This window comes from Diadema setosum, chromosome 17 (genome assembly GCF_964275005.1).
Source record: "Diadema setosum chromosome 17, eeDiaSeto1, whole genome shotgun sequence".
In the NCBI taxonomy this organism is placed as follows: Eukaryota; Metazoa; Echinodermata; class Echinoidea; order Diadematoida; family Diadematidae; genus Diadema; species Diadema setosum.
The window spans coordinates 14,138,125-14,156,387 of NC_092701.1; the positions used below are offsets into that span (position 1 = coordinate 14,138,125).

An 18,263-nucleotide genomic window follows, 5' to 3' on the forward strand; every position below is an offset into this window, starting at 1 on the left:
TTGTCACCCCAGCGACAATATGTCTGTGTACACTAGCCAAATTTGATTTTTAAATGTTAAAAAAAACAACAACTTGATGGTACATGTAGATAATCTTGATACTTAAAACAGATATGGTACCTGGGCTGTAGATGTGCTGTCATCAAGAAAAAAAAGGTCATTCAAAGTTTGCTAAAATGTCATTTTATACATGTTTATATGCAGCTGGGAATATTATGTGGCAATGTAATATGGCAGGAATACAGTCATGGCATGAGAAGAAAGGGACATCCTAGTCAATTGTGCACTGCAATTCTCGATCGCTATCGCCAATGACGTAAAAAGTACCTGGATGTGGCTTTTTCGTCAAGATTTAGTGCACTTGGTAGCAAGGGCACTTCCGGCGCGGAGCATAATTTGCACAACGCTAGCGTGCGCGTACGTGTACCTTACTTATAGCGCCGCGCCGACCACGGATACTACTAGTAGTACAGTAGGCGGCTGTACCGCCCGAGCAAGCGAGTGGCCAGGCCTGTCATGCTCGTACACTGTAGTCGAGTCCCCGCCGGCGGCCGGCCTTGCATTAGCATGCACCACTGCACGCAGCGCATAAGCTAACACGTCACATACCGGTACAGCGTACTGCTTGATCATGCGATCGATGTGCACATCACAGATCAGTCATCTCTGCATACGCTGAAAATATGCTGGAAAATATTCACCCACCTGGATATCGTCATAGAATGCCCATCTTTTTTTTTTTAATTTGTTCTCTGTCGAAATGTCGCGAACACAATCGGGAACGAACAGTGATCTCGAACTTATCCTGTCTCCGAAGCAACTTCTTCCAAGTAAGTACAGTACGTACATACAATGTACGTAGGCACTAGGCCTACTACCTAGTGCTACTACCACTAGCACTACTAGTAAGTCGCACGTGCACGTACTGCGCTGTGGAGTCACCCGCAAACTTCACCCAACCCACGCAGCCACGTCACGTCTCGCACGCCAGTAAGGGTCCTATTTCTGCAGATTTTTTTCATTTATTGTCGTGCGAACAACACGCAGCTTCACAGCAACAACCAATAGTCGTATTAACAGCAATTTCGTAACAATTGAGTAATTTCAAATCATATTAAAGCTGTAATTCAAGTCGAGAAAACAGGAAGTACACCTAGAATACGGTATGTTGTGTGTGTAAATAGCATTAGTCACGTATCACGCGCGTACGAACGGAAGTGATTTTGCTACCGGACTATCCCATAATGCACTGTAAATGACGCTTAAATCAACATCCGGGTACTTTTTACGTCATTGGCGATAGCGAGAATTGACTTGATACCAGGGGTGGATCCAGGAATTCTGTACAGGGGAGGCACCTTCACAAAACTAAAGGGGGTGCACACCCCCCCCCCCCCCCATATCTTTTCTTCTTTTTTTCTTTTGATTTAACAAAAAATAGGGGGCGCGTGCCTGGTGCACCCCCCTCTGCATCCGCCACTGAATACTTGACCTGAAAAAGGAAGGTAACACTAATATGCAATGGATTTTGACTTAATTTCTGTCACCATCATAAGATATTTTGAAGTTTGAACAATTATCCAATATTGATTAAAACAGAAAACAAATTTCTCTAAGGTAGTGACTTCTTCAAGCAGTGTAATAATGCCTACAGTCTCTCTTTTTTATACTGCTAATTCATGACATCAAAATGTGTATGACAAGTTCTTAGAGAGCACAGACCTCTGTCATGACAGATGCCATGCTTCAATAGAAGATATTTTTTCATTAAACCCTTTGAATTTGACAACTCTGAACCTCCAGATTAACAAGACTTCTTGATCTGGTTTGACTTTATGGTGTAACAAAAAGAACTTGTTATGCAGTCGTTCCCTACTTTTTTACCAACGCAGGGCACGCATTTACCTAAAAGTTATGCACTTGGAATATTCAAATTTCTCCTATCCTGTGAAATTGGAGTTAAACTTTTGATCTCAATATCACATATTTACCTCCGGAATTGTCAGCTGTCAAAAGTTTAACACCAATTTCAGTTGAATTTCCAATACAGATGAGCTTATCTTATTCTTGTGGTATTGATAAGGTCTGTTGCTAGCAATTGGGTCTTGCTCTCCATACCTGACCATCAATTAACAGATAAAATTCAGGATGAGGTATGAGTTTTTTTCAGTTTGTCTGCCCGCTGTACGAATGAAATTTGTAATATCCCAACTGCTGATCTGCATTTAACAAACAAATGATGACTTACCAGGTAACAATATCCTAGGGACTGATTTACAAATTGCCCTACATCTCTGTAAACATACTCTAGCGGATATTAAGACTGTCTAAACAATCAGGAGGTCATGGGTTTAAATCTCACTTGAGTGTGTACAGTGTATGTCCACAATTCTATCATGACTTCTACTCAAAACACTGAATAATTGGTGTGCATTTATGTTGATCAAGGGCAGTTTGTCAATCAGTTGCAATAAAACAGCTTGATGCAAAAATTATTTATTTGAACCACATTCTTGTAAACATTCTGATCTTTGTCTTTGATTAATGGGGATGCAACAGGCCACCCACAAACTGGAGGAGACCCTCAAGTTGCATGGATGGCATCACTTCATCAAAGGCAATGCAAATAAAGATGCAAGCCACCAAGAGGACAGGCAGGAAAGTTGCTGTCAGGGGAAAGGCTGCTTGCCATGGTGGTTCACCTACATTGGATGGTTCTTTGTAGTGGTTGTCAATGCCATCTGTGCATATCTTATTGTGCTGTATGGTCTAAGCTATGGCAGGCAGGCCTCCATTGACTGGCTTGTCAGCATTACAGTGGCCCTCATCCAAAGCATCTTTGTCCTGCAACCAGGAAAGGTCATCCTTGTTGCTGCCTTTTTTGCTGTTGTGTGGAAGAAGCATGAAGATGATGATGTTGGCGTGGAACTCTTTGCTGATACATCTCAAGGTATGAATCTTTTGTCTCTTCTTTGGATATACCTTACAATCATTAGATTTCATGAAGACTTGATAATTGCATACAAATTGTATCTGAAATCTGAAACTGTAAAATTTGTGATTAGAATTGGTCTCTGTGTATGATGGGGTTTAAAAACTGGGACAAAATAATGTGCTACATATGAATTCTGCACTTATGTGTATAGCATAGTGGAAAATCTACATTTCATTTCAAAAAACTTTGGCTATGTATGCTACATGTCGATATGCAACTCAAGACTATGTATTGCCAAACTGGAAATTTGTGTGCATTTTGAGTGACATGAAACTAAGTGCAAAATTGTGTTTGCTAGTCCTAAAGCATCAAGTGAAAATACTGTCATAATATGGACCAATTACCATTTATTGTGTTATGCACTTCCTAAAGCCTGTAACTGTTGTGGCAGTGACGTGCTTGCTCAATTGTCTTAAAATTCCACAAAATTAGAAACATGCAAAATAATTTCCCAGCTGACCGCAAAAAAAAAAAAGATAAATAAATAAAAAATGATTTTAAAAATCTCTCATTAAAACTTCTGTTTTTACAGTAATTTGTAGGATTACAGGGGGATGACTAATAGGCAAATAATTCTATCACAAAAAAAAAAAGAAAACAAAACTTTCTCTCCCAGCATTTCATCCTAAGAAAATAAAAGAGACAAATTGTCCCTATCTGTTTCACAGCTGAATGCACTCAATTTGATTGGATGTCAGCTGCTAGGAGAGACAATCACTGCCACAAATGCAAATTATCGTACTGGCTTTTGTCTCATGAAATTGAATTGAATTGTTGAGGAAGGCATACAATATGTTTGTCTTTTAGCTCGATCACCTGAGCCAAATGGTTCAAGTGAACTTTTGCAGTCACTCACAGTCCAGTGCTTACGCAGTCTCTGAATTTCAAAATTTTTGAAATAGCTTGCCAAAGGTGCCATGAGTGCCATGAAGGCAAAGTACGCTGCTTGGGTGAGCACGAGAATGTTGCACCTCCTGTTTTTGTCTCTTTCACATAAAGCATTTCACAGTGGCTGTTATGGTCCCTTATGGCGAGAGTAAATTACCAGTCCTCAGGATATAAGGCAGGGCTTGACTTTGGCAGTGGCCAGGTAGCTACGGGCCGCAAAAAATTAATGTAGGGCCACAAGATTTCTAAAAATGCCATCCTTTGTTGGCCTGACATGGCAGCTAAAATTCAAAATGGATTCATATGTTTTCTTTTATTTTGGGTCACTACATTCCTTCTTTTGGCCTCTCAATATTTCAGATTCAAAGATTTTAGTGGTGTAAATGGGCCACCAGAGCAGAAAGTTAATCGAGCCCTGAATGAGGTGATACAACACATTTACAGAACATTTCTGCCATAGAGATATGTTTCCAACATTCCAGGAATTTACAAGGCTGCTGACACCAGGCACATCAAGGGAGAAAGGATTGCAAACTACTACCATCCACCTGCACAGGAGTCTGTGCGCCATGCCCAGAAACGACGCAAGGCAGAGGTTAAGATGTGCAAAATGCTGAAGGAAGTTGTGGGACAAGTTGTCCTTGTGATCCTGGCACTGGAGGTAGCCCACCTCCAGATGGACCAAAATAGCTTCATGTTGAACCAAGCCATGACAGACCTCTTCACTGATGGCATTGATGATGTAAATTTTTTTCCCTCTTTCCTGTAGTACTTGCATTGCAATCGTAATGTATTGATGGTTCTTGTACAATTCATGAAATATGTACATCATGGCATGTCAAACGAACGGCAATCCCATTTATTTTGTGCTTTGTCTGCCATGTATTTTTGCTCTCCTGAACATTTGTCATTTTTTAAATACACGTATGACGTCTTGTCGCCCCAACAGCAATATGTATGAGTGGACAAAGTTTTGCCTATCAGCTTTTGAGTACACATGTGACCAGTGACACAGGCATTGCAGGTGCCCTTTGTAGTGTTACTGTGCACAAGTGTACATGACCTCTAACACTATAGGAATCACCGAAAATGACGTTAAGAAAGAATGCTGTATATACCGAATATTTCGAAATATTTTATTCGCGAATTCTGCAAGTGGGGTGCTATTCGCGAGTTTGAAAACACATGAAAATATTGACTCTAATCCTTACTGGACTATGACATGCACACACACATTTCTCCATTCAGTTACTGTAAGTGTACTCCACAATCGCGAATTTAACCACTCTTGATATCGACAGGAAGTCCCGATTTGTGAAAATTTAGACTCCCTAAATATATGGTGTATACAGTAATCACAACACGGAGTGAAGCCCGATAAGGTCTGCGGATAAACTCTGTCAACATTCTGGCAGCTCCTGCATACCAGTTCATCCCAAGTCATCTTGACTCAGTCCTGCCGCTGGATCCAGATGAGCCAGGAAACGAGGGTGAGGCTGATGATATTGCATGCCTCTTCCTCACCTAAATCAACTCAGCAGCGCAAAATTAAGCCATGAATTCAAAAAGTCCTGTGGCAATGGGAGAGTAGTGAACCAGCAAGTGCAGATTACACTGGAGCTGCAGCTACAAACCTTGCACACGGGCAGCTCAGGCTATATGGTCGTCTCCTACTGGCCCGAGGCAGCAGTGGAATTCAGCAGCCCCCTGAACGAACAAGCAGCCCTCTTTAGGATCGCTCTGCTCGCCTCCACAGCAAGAGGATTGGGCCAGAATAGGTACCTCAAACATAGCCTGCCTAAACCCAACCAACCCGACCAGCTGGCTGCAGCTGGAGGGAATTCCAACACATACGGTCAAACAACATATAATAAGAAAACCAAGGTGACACCACTCATTCTCGGCACATGGGACATGCGAACCTTAATGGACAATTCCAAGGCTGACAGACCTGAACAACGCACAGTACTTGTGGCTAGAGAACTGGCCCGTTATAATATGGACATCGCAGCCCTCAGCGAAATGCTCCTACCTGCATGGGTAGGTCAGATCTCTGAACAAGGAGGAAACTACACCTTTTTCTGAATTGGTTGCAGTGAGAAGGAATTCAATGCAGAGAGGAAGGAGTTGATTTTACAGTAAGAAGTTGGTTTTGCAGTCACATCTTGTCCAAGCTTTCCAGCCTGCCAAAGGGTGCTAATGCATATGGCCATTTAATTATTCCAACTCCCTCTAGGTCAAAACAAGGGTGGAACAATCGTCAGTGCATATGCACCAACAATGACAAGTCCTGAAGAGGTAAAGGACAAGTTTTATGAAGACCTCAACATCCTCTTATCAGCAGTGCCTAAGTCTGAGAAAGTAATCCTGCTTGGCGATCTCAGCACCAGAGTTGATGGCACAGACCATGAAACCTGGAATGGAGTGGTCGGGCCTCATGGTGTGGGGAACTGCAACACTAATGGTCTGCTGCTTCTAAAGCTGTACACCATGCACAACCTTCTCATCACCAACAACTTTTTCCATCTACCTACCCGCAACAGAACATCCTGGATGCACCAGTGCTCCAGACACTGGCATCTAATCTATTTATATTATGTCATCACCAGGAGGAAGGACAGGCAGGATGTGAAGGTCGCCAGTACCATGTGTGGAGGTGACTGCAGGACAGACCACCACTTCATTGTATCCAAGGTAAAGCTTATGATCCTGCCAAAGAGAGGGCCTCAGGGAAATATGATCTACAAGAAGCTAAACGTCTTCAAACTTAAGCAGGACATGGTTGTGGATGGTCTTATCAGCAACCTCAAAAGAAAACTGGAAGACCTCCAGCGAGGGAGCTCTCCTGTGCAGGATGACTGGTCTGCCCTCAGGCTGGTAGTGTACTCAACCCTCTTGAGCATCTGGACCCTCCAAAGCAAAGAAGTCAAGACTGGTTTGACAAGAATGATGAGCAAATATTATCCCTCCTGGCTGAAAAGCACCGTCCTCACAGAACCGTTCTAATAAGTGACCCCTCATCAGTCCCTAAGAAGGTGGCCTTCTCCAGCATCCACAGGGAAGTTCAGACCAAGCTTCTTGTGATGCAGAACAAATGGCTCAGTATCTAAAAGTTGAGGAAATTCAGGCTTTTGTGGACAGGAAAGACTGTAAGTGCTTCTATGATGACTTATCATGGAGCACTGGGCTGCGCACACTTAGAGACTGTCTTAAATTGACCATTCTATATTTAATGATGAAGATATCCAACGCCTTCCACAGACCCCAGTCAACCAGGGACTTCACACATCACCCACCTTCGAGGAAGCTCAGAAGGCCATCAGTCAACTGTCCCATCCATGTAGAAGTGTACCAAGTCTGGAGGCCCTGTCCTCACCTGAAAGCTGTAGACATTTTCCATTCCATGTGGCAGCTGGCCGTCATACCCAAGGACTTCAAGGATGCTTCCATTGTACTGCTTTACAAAAGGAAAGGTAACTGCCAGTCCTATGACAATTATCAGAGCATTATCAATTATTGCCAGAGCCCTGCTCAACTGCCTCATCCAGCACCTTGAACAGGAACACCTTCCCGAAAGTCAGTGTGGATTCCATGCGGACAGTGGCACAGCAGACATCTTTGTAGCAAGACAGCTTCCAAGAGAAGTGCAAAGAACAGAACAGGGACCTCTACACCACCTTTGTTGATCTTACAAAGGCATTTGATGCAGTTAGTAGTGAGGGCTTATGGAAAATCTTGACCAAGTTTGGATATCCAGAGCACTTCATCACTATGATACACCAGGTCCATGATGACCCATGTACAGGTTGATGGTGAAATATCGAGGCCTTTACAGTGACAAATGGTGTCAAGCAGGGCTGCGTACTAGCGCCAACACTCTTCAGGATCATGTTTCCTGCCATATGCTCATTGATGCCTTTCATGACTGATGTGAGGAAGGAATAGCTGTCGGATACAGGACTGATGGTAATAAGCTCTTCAACCAGCACCTACTGCTGGCAGTAACATTGGTGAAAGAGACAGTCATCAGAGATTTCTTTTTGCCGGTGATTGTGCTATGCCTCCAGTGAACGGGCAATGCAAGCAACCACTGACAGGTTATCTGGGTCTTACATCAACTTTGGCCTCACCATCAACACCAAGAAAACCGAAGTCATGTATCAACCTAGCTGCCCTGGCAAGCCGTACCAGAAACCCAGCATCACAGGAAATGGCACATTGCTCAATAATGTTGACAAGTTCACATACCTAGGCAGCACCCTGTCACGTCAGATAGGAAGTTAAGTGTATAATCTCCAAGGACAGCAATGCCTTTGGGAGGCTCCAACAAAATGTCTGGGAGTGAAGGGGTATCACCCTTAGCACTATATAAGCTTAAAGCTCAATGTCTACCAGGCAGTAGTCATCACTACCCTTCTCTATGCCTGTGAAACCAGGACCATATACAGCAGACATGCCCGAAAGCTGAACCACTTCCACACAACCTGTCTCCGCATGCTAATGAAGATCAGATGGCAGGATTACATTCCCGACACAGAGATCCTCACCCATGCCAATATGCCCAACATTCACATCCTCCTTAGAAAGGCACAGGCAAGATGGACTGGACATGTCCTGTGCATTGATGACCAACGCATCCCCAAGGTCCTTTTGTACGGTGAACTAGCAAAAGGGAAGCCCCGGCTGTTAAGTTGGACTTCTGAAGCTCTGCTTCAAAGATAAAATGAAGGCCAACCTGAAGATCTTCAAAATTCCTGTTGGAACTTGAGAGGACCTTGCCTTATAGATGGACCACTATGGCACAGTCTGTTTAGCAGTGGTGCCAAGTCAGCCAAACAGCATCGCAAAACCACAGTTGAAAACAAAAGGGGTAGCACTGAAAACAAGAGCAGCCAGATAATCCAACCAACCACCCACTGGCCCAAAGTGAGGAATCTGCGGCCGACAGTTCTCTACTCATATTGGACTTAACAGCCACCTTTGAACACCTGGGCCAATCAACAAAAAAAGAAAAGAAAAGAAGAAGAAGAAGAAAGAAATCATGGTCCTCATTGATACCAAAGGACAAACAACAACAATCAACAATAAACACAGTAGTCACAAGTTCCCATTATTAAAGCTTGTTATCTGAACGAACGAACTGAGCAACAATAGTCCATAAAAACCTTTGTAAGAGTAAGAATTACAGAATCAACACAGGTATATCCTTTCTACTGGACAGGTTGTGGCAATACATGATGTCTATGGCTACTTGAAGGAATCCTTCATTCCAGCACTGTATGGAGAAGCAAGTGGATATTTAGAAGACAATAGAACATTCCGTGTGGGGCGTGCCAGAGTACGTCAAGTTAGAATGAAAAAAGGTAAGGAGAGACACGGTCAGTTCAGTTCAAAATGCATAATTAAGCTGGAGTTTGTGGAATACAGAACCTTGTAATCTTTTTACTTATTCACTTTTTAAGTTTATCAGGCTAGCATGACACAAATTATAGGTTTAATTCAATTGCTCAGTAATTTGTAAAGTTTTTTCTGATATTTTCATGTGTACTGTTAGAAAAAACATAAGTGTAAAAGCCTGTTCTATCGTGTTATAATATTAGTTGAATAAGCAAATGGCCCTTAATAATAATCTGCAGCTACCTTTAACCAATATAATGAGTTATCTGTAAAATATCCATAAGCAATGTTTCTTGCTGTGGTCTTTATATAGTTAGCCATTTTTGTTCATATTCTAGGTTCTTGCTCAGTGCCATCACCAACAGATATTGCTGTCAAGAACTGCACTGGAATTCTGACATCATTGAAGAAAATGGACAAGAAGACATACAACATGTCTTGGTCAGCAGTAGTACCAGACATCAACACTGACCCAAGTGACAATCCATGGGCATTTGTTCCACAGAGCAGGTCTGAAGGAAGCTACCTAACGGGCACTGAGGGGCAGTACTCCCGTGGTGGATACATTGAGGTACTGGGTGCCACTGCTCGCAGCTCATTAGGTTCTCTGCAGAAGCTGGAGAATGAAAGATGGCTGGATGAATACACACGTGCTGTTTTCATTGAGTGGACAGTCTTTAGTCCTGATGCAGGATTACTCTGCATTTGCACAGTTCTCTTTGAGGCTTCAATGATGGGCAATGTGGTAACATCTAGCCAATTTGAGTCTTTCCGCATGTTTAGCATTGAAACAGTCATTGACAAGGTGAACCTTGCACTTCAGTGTACCTATATCTTTGTAATTGTAGCACTGATTAGATTGGAGTACAAAAAGCTGAAGTGTAAAAAGATGGATTACTTCCAATTCTGGAATATCCTGAATCTGCTTACCATAATCTCTTTCATTACAGCTGCTACTCTATACTGTGTATGGGCACTTGCAGTTGCTCAGGCCATGGACACTTACAGAAGGAGTCCTACAGAATTCATATCCTTTCACTATGCAGCACATGTAAATCACTCCTTCATGTGCACTGTTGGTCTCCTTGTGTTCATCAACACATTCCGATGTGCCAAGATCCTGCGCTTCAACAGCAGTATCCTGACCGTGCACACCACCTTTTCCTGCATCTCCTCACAGTTTTTCATCTTTCTCCTTGTCCTCTTCGTCTTCCTGTATGGATTTTCAATACTATTCTGCATAGCTTTTGGTTCTCAGGTGATGGACTTCAAAGACATATCGTTTTCCTTCCAGACCATCTTCCTCTTCCTAGAGGGTGGCTATGAGGAATTCATGGATGTCAGTGAGTACCACCCAAAGCTGGGTCCTATCTACTTCACTCTCATGACATTTGTTTTAGTTTTCCTCGTTTTCAACTTCTTCATCCTGCTCATCTTGTATGCATTTCGTGATGCCAGAACTCTAACCACCTACGAGGACTATAGGGATGTGATCTCTGCACTAGTGGATTGGGTTTTCTCTGTGCTCTCCATCAAACGAGTGAAGAGAAATGATTACCATTAATCCCTTCAGTATTAAAAACCTAAGGGTTGTGTGACAGTGCCTTTCACTCTTTGCTTGAGCTGTTATTAGTGATTTTCAACATGAGATGTAAACAACATGGCATTTCCATGGCTGTTGCTACAGTAATTGTATAATATAAACATATATTTTTTGCCTTGATTTGAGTGAATATATCCTATCTTTAATAGCATTTTATCCCTTTTGTGATAGGGATGGGATATTCAATGCATATATGATTTCTAAAGGAATACTTGAAAAATTCTTGCAGTTTCATCCTCTCCCATTATGAGATGTGTTATGGCCTATTGTGAGCTATGTCAGCCAATGCCTGTCAATTTCTTTCAGCTTGAAGTGTTCTGTGACACATGTACTACAATAATTGCAAGACGTATACATGGTGCAGTGCATTAACACTGCAATAAAAGATAAAATCTACCGTTCAAGTTTACTTCAGTAGAGTGGAGTCCAAAAGAACAAGGACAGTTTGATTAGAATCAGATGAGCAAAGAAGAGAGTTCGGTTTAAAATTTTGCATGTGCATTTGTTGAAGCAATCTCATCTTCTATACAGTCTTCCACCAGCTACTCATAAATCTTCCTCTAATTATTCCTCTGCCATGAAAGCTCGCGAGAGGCATAACGTTTTCGGGTTGTCTGTCCGTACTTCCATCTGTTGTAGCGTCTGTACGTCCTTCCGTCCATAATAAGTTTTGCGGATAGCATAACTAAAATAATGTTTAATGAAACTTGGCAGATGTGTGTATGAGTGGACGAAGTCGTCCCTATCAACTTTTTGTTGCACATGCTCGAGGTCAAATGTCAAGGTCAAATTCTTAAAATCCAACTATTTCCACTCTATATTTGTAATGCCTGAAGGTATTTTCTTGAAATTTAGTGTACATATCAGTGGCGGATCCAGAAGGGTGCGCACCGGGCGCGCCCTCCCCCCTTTATTTTTTATTCTTTGTTAAAACAAGAAATAAACAGAAAAAATAAGGGGGGCATGTGTTCCCCCCTTTAATTTTGTAAAGGCACCCCCTCTTTACGGAATTCCTGGATCCACCCCTGCACATAATTATATTTAATTACCAGATAAAGATTCTCTAGGGAAAGTTTTGGGCTTTGGGGTCAAAGGTCAAGTGAAAATGTTAAAATTTTACTTTTTTCTCCATATCTCAGAAATGGCTCGAGGCATATTCATGAAACTCATTGCATACGCATACTGCCTTACAATCATTCTCTTGGGAATTTGGGGGTCATGAGGTCAAAAGTCAAAGATGAAAGGTCAGTGCATAAACTTAATCAAAGAAGGTATATACATGCATATTACTGCACAATGACTCTGTACAGAACGATTTTGGACCTGGGGTCAGAGGCAAGTGAAAAATGTTAAAATATCACATTTTTCCCAATATTTTGAAAATAGCCCAGAGTATTGTCATGATAATAGATGATACCCGTTAGTAATTCTAAGGAATTAACAGTTGTGTCAACGATGGGGGTGAAAGAGCAAGGATCAAAGGTCAAGTGAAAATGTTGAAATTCTCAAATATTTACTCTCTTAAACAGTTTGGTTATCCATCCACAAGAAACATTGCAAACATGCATTTTTCTGCAGAAAATTTCCTGAGAGTTGTCCAGCAGAATCCAGAAACTTTGTTTGGAAGACTGATAATGTTAAATGTAGAGATTATGTTATCATCTTCCCCTAATATGACCGAGTGGGGACCAAATTTGGGCTAAATTTGGACATGTATGGCATTTCCAATTTCTCCAGACTTAACTAGGGTGTTGTATAGAATAACTGTTTGTATGATGGGCACTGTGGCACCCTTCCCCCATCCCCAATCCCAGCCAGGACCCCCAAAGCTTCCAAATTAGAGAATCTTTAGTTAAGGTGTACAAAATTGGACTTTCCAGTTTTGATCATGCCAGATCAAAAAAGGTCAAGTAAAGTCAAGTTTTCACATTTTGATTTCTATGTTGTTGTTTTTTTTAATACACAGACAATTGTCTACAAACTTGGCAGGAATTATCAGCATTGTGATAGAATGATTGAAAAGTGGACACAATGCTGCTAGAGGCCGCCAAAGCCCCCCTAATTTGCTATGTATTTTTTTTTAATAGGTAATATTCAGCAAGAATGCATGGAAAATGAACTTGCAATACTCACACAGGTGAGCGCCAGACCCACTAGAGACTAAAGAAAATGATTTGACTGAAACAAACTTTGCCTTTCGCATGTTGTATCAAATTTGCCTCGACTTATTTGGCATTTGATCTTTTTTTAGGAGATGTTCAAAATGGTGTGTGTATGAAAAAAATACTAATTGTTTGAATGTTTGTCACAATAACTGATTAGAAAGTGAATAGATGGAATCGAGATGGACCATCTGTCTTTTAATGCATGTTTTTGTTTTCCTGTTGAAAGAGTTGAATTCTTTACAACAAAAACAAACAAACAAACAAACATGCTGAACTGTGTCTTCATGTGTGTGTGCCATGTCTGTAGTGAACTAAGTGTACATTAATTGCTCATAAGTATAAGAGTAAAGATACCTACTGTATGTGCAAACCATGAGTTTTAAGGAGATACACATGTCGTCACCTCATCTTAGGGTGATCGATGCTTGTAACCAATATCACAGTAGTTTCTGACAACACATGCCTCCAAAACTTTTTCATTTTTCATCTAATCCTGCTTACACTTTCACTGTTCATCTTTTTTGTTGTCCCCGCCGAACGAGTTCGAGCAGGGGACTATGAAACGGGCTCCGTACGTGTGTGTGTCCGTGTGTCCGTCCGTCCGTCCGTCCGTGTGTCCGTCCGTCCGTCCGTCCGTGTGTCCGTGTGTGCGTCCGTGTGTGATCAAAATCTTCAATTTGCTACTTCTCTGTCATTTATGAGCCAATTTTGATTCTGTTTGCTTTATATGATAGCACTACATGGGAGCTTTGAAACTTCTACACAGAATTTCAGTCGTGACCTTTGACCTTGACCTTTGACCTATATTGTACATTTTGCTACAAAATGCTACTCCTTCGCCATTTCTAACCCGATTTCGATTCCGTTTGCTTTATGTGATGGCACTAGGCGAGGGCTTCAAAACTTCTACACAGAATTTTGACCTTTGACTTCTTTGACCTTTGACCTTGATTTTTGACCTATATTGTACATTTTGCTACGAAATGCTACTCCTTTGCCATTTTTAACCCGATTTCAATTCCGTTTGCTTTATATGATGGCACTAGTTGAGGGCTTCAAAACTTCTACACAGAATTTTGACCTTTGACTTCTTTGACCTTTGACCTTGATTTTTGACCTATATTGTGCATTTTGCTACAGAATGCTACTCCTTCGCCATTTCTAACCCGATTTCGATTCCGTTTGCTTTATGTGATAGCACTAGGTGAGGGCTTCAAAACTTCTACACAGAATTTTGACCTTTGTCTTCTTTGACCTTTGACCTTAATTTTTGACCTATATTGTACATTGGCTACAAAATGCTACTCCTTCGTCATTTCTAACCCAATTTCGATTCCATTTGCTTTATGTGATGGCACTAGGTGAGGGCTTCAAAACTTCTGCACAGAATTTTGACCTTTGACTTCTTTGACCTTTGACCTTGATTTTTTACCTATATTGCACATTTTGTTACAAAATGCTACTTCCGGCGGGGACATATGTTACGCACCGCGTAATTTCTACTTTTCCTTGTTTCTCTTGTGTTAGATCAACTGAAATTAACTGATCATAAGTGGAAGCAAATGTACTACAGTAAACCTCGGATAAGTCGACGTCGAGTGAGTCGAAAATCACTTAACTCGAAGTAAAATAAAAAGTCCCGATTTTTCCCTATGTATTTTCTCTAAGAAATATTTGGATAAGTCGAAGTACAAGAGTCGAATTTCGGCTGTGTCGAAGTAAAACATTCAGTCCCTTTTGTACAAAATACACGTAGTTTACATCACTTGAGCCGAAGAAGATTTGTCTGGCATTCTCATTACATTTAGAGGAGAACAAAAAAATCGGCATATCGCAGAACCCCGTCCCTGGCCTGCTGCAGGTAAGCATGCACACTCACCGTACCGCTCTGCACGCATGTCGAATACATACACATGTATACATGTATACACACAGCACATCGATCCATATACACTGTACAGCACATCCATACTTTATCCATATCAAGCCAGAACTCCTTGGTCAACCAATCGCTGCTTTAATACTTTAGTGACAGGCCAAGTACTATGGGCGGAGCTTGTTTGTGCGTGCCCGGCTGGCTGTATAGTTTTGTTCAATGGAGGTGGGATGGGCCTGGGAGAGTGTTTGTCTCAGGGTAGGTTGACAGAGATGGCTATACCTATGTTGCACCATAGACATAGCACATGCACATTGCCACATTAGCGTAGACTTTCTCAGAACTACGTTTAACTACTAGTATTGATACAAATTCCATGTTCAATTTAGAACAAAATAAGAACATTATCTTCAAGAACAGACAAATTTGAATGCAAACGCACACACGCACGCACACACACACACACACACACACACGTGCATGCAAATGTACTATAATACATGTACATAACTGTGAGTCGAAAAAAAAATCGACTCTCGCGAGAGTCGAATTTCACTTAAGTCGACGCATTTTTGTCAGTCCCGAGAGCTTCGACTCATGCGAGGTTTACTGTATATGTATTTGGAAATGAAGTCTTAATCTACGATTTATGTTTTGTTCTCAGTGGGTGAATATATTGATTTTTTATTTTGTACACCACTGAAATTCAAGTTTAATGATATAAACCGTTTGCTGAAATGGTCATGTTTAAAGTAGTTTGGTTGTGTACAGTTGTTTTCGGAAGTTTGTTTGTTTTCGTGCCTCCAATGTACATGATTCTTGTACATACACTGTACAATATTTCCCTTTGCAAGTCTGAAATAAACATGATGTTATGACCTTTTTATGCAGCTTGCAACTGACTGGTTTTGTACACGTAATATGGGAAAGATGAGTCCAGGTCAAAGTCTGAAGTCTCATGTTTAAATTGGTTTGGGGCAAAGTAGGATGAAGAGCTAAACTCATACTGTACTTTCATTATTTTTCTGTAGTAGCCAACACTCTCAATGGTATTTCATCAATGCTTGTAAAAAAGTGCCAAAGCAATGGTTGAGTGGTTTGGGTTATGCGTTTATTAAGATAAAAGGTAGATAGTGTCATAATTGGAAAGTTCAGACAAGTATTATGAGAGTTTTGATACCGCAGGTTCATTTGACATTAATGTTGATCAGTTCAAAGTGATGAGTTGGTCTTATTATTTATGTTACTGCATTTCCAGCACTTAATAAAAAGGCTCTGTCGTTTGTATCCTGGCTTACATCAACATATACACTCAGCGAAAAAGAAAAGAAAGTAAACACTTTTTCAAGTTTATATTTCTCATACAATACTTGGCTAAAAGTTGATGTATTATCTATTATAAAATGGGTTCAAGAATGTGGCCAATTGGAAGCGCTGAAATGAGTCACGTGTGCGTGCATTAATTTCTTACTAACATGCACGGGCCGGCCTGCCGTGCAAAAAAGCGTAAAGTCACTTATGTCACAATGTTTAAACTAGCAGTGCACACTCAATCAGTTGTTATAAGTGCGTCACGCGCTACTATACGCACTGTCAATCCTGTAAACAACTTCTAGTTCGGGCTGCCATGCCAACGGCCGGCCTTTCTTGTGCATAACATGGGGCGTACGTATACTCTTATACGTACAGTATTTATATGAATGACATGTCAGTTTTTGCAATTTTTACTTTTGTGCCTTGGAGGATAAAAATGAATGTGTTCACTCGTGTGTAGAATTTCCTTTTGCATTAACCAACTAGCTTGATAGCCACTCAAATTATCTTTAATATGGTATATAATACACTGGTTTTCATCAAAATCTTCTATGAAAAATATGAATTCGAAATAGTGTTTACTTTCTTTTTTTACTTAGTGTACATGTACACCTATACAGCTATAAATAGTTTCATGATGTTATGTGGATATCACGTTCCCCCAGTAATTGTTATGCAACAAAGGTAATAAATGCCCCCCCCCCCCCCCACACACACACACACATATACACAAATACATGCACAAATACATGCACACACTCACCATCAACATAGACTTCCCTACCTCTGGATGCATGATATTCTCACATTTACAACATTCTAAGGAAGCATGGCCAGTCACTCCTGTGATTTACCATATTCCTACCCTGTGATTTATATGTATCACACAGTAATTCCCTGTTATCTACCTGATATCTACAAAATGTCAAATGTTCAGGAGAGCAAAAACAAATGGCGGCCAAAGCTCTGTATAAAATGGCATAGCCTTTCCTTTGACATGCAGCCATGGTGGGTTCATCTTTGGGGTAAGACAGCTAGAATTTGGACAGGACATCACCTAAATGATTATCTAACCATTAATCCAAAAAAGGTCGTTTTCACCAAAATCTGAGATACATGGTCCTGTCATCCCAGCAACATTATGAACTTTAAAGGTTTGACTCTATTCTTCACCCTGGCCTAAAAGGAAATTGGTCTGTAATTATGAATACGGTTAATATGGGCTAGAACAGGCCATGTTAGCAGCATGTCTACCTCACATATCTGTGAGCTTATCATGTATTAAGCTATGTTATCATTGCACTGCGCTCTCCAAATTCACTGAAGATTGGACAATACGTGGTTGATGTGTGGAATGGAAAATATACTTAACAAGTATGGTGATTAGATATGTACTAAATTTCACAAGAAATGTCAGTATAATACTGAAAGTCACATTGTGGGACATTCGACTTGAGACTGGAGGATGATCACCAAATCATGAATATTGCTGCCAAAAAAAGTCAGGAAAATTGATCATCAGTGAACTGTAGGTTGGATGATTCTCTGATTTATACATGTAGTATTGTGCACATATTCAGAATATGCATGCATATTTACATGGGACAAACTGCATTTTGCATGATCACCATACACAATTGTACTCATTAAAAAACAAAAAACAAAAACAAAACAAAAAAACAATCCATGAACCATAACACTTGCCATCGACAAATATTTTTATTTTTCAGTTGTTTTATGACTTACATGGGATGACCACTACTGCAAACATCAGCCTTTGATAGGATTACTAAATCAAATTTGATCACAGCTTATTGTGTGTTAAATCATATTCATCCTGACTACTGATGTCATTGTATTTTAACAATCAATCATTGTGAAGTATGTTATATTGACGTCAATATTGACTTCAGTAAGCTGTGGAAGTACAAATGTATATCTGCCAATTTGAATTAGCACTGATAATAATCCTTATGAATTTTGTAATTACAAACACTGTATTTTTTTTTTCAAAATATCACTAGA

General features: G+C 40.7%; 1 protein-coding gene across 1 annotated transcript in view; it reads left to right on the plus strand.

The window, feature by feature from the left end:
• Positions 1-15,808, plus strand: part of LOC140241197 (polycystin-1-like protein 2) — a 126,055-nt gene extending 110,247 nt beyond the window's left edge. Inside the window, exons 19-22 of the mRNA XM_072320957.1 lie at positions 2,560-2,950; positions 4,366-4,625; positions 9,105-9,246; positions 9,619-15,808. Coding sequence (XP_072177058.1) covers positions 2,560-2,950; positions 4,366-4,625; positions 9,105-9,246; positions 9,619-10,844 — 2,019 coding nt within the window. The 3' untranslated portion in view covers positions 10,845-15,808. The remainder of the gene's footprint in view (positions 1-2,559; positions 2,951-4,365; positions 4,626-9,104; positions 9,247-9,618) is intronic.
• The last annotated feature ends 2,455 nt before the right edge of the window (positions 15,809-18,263 follow it).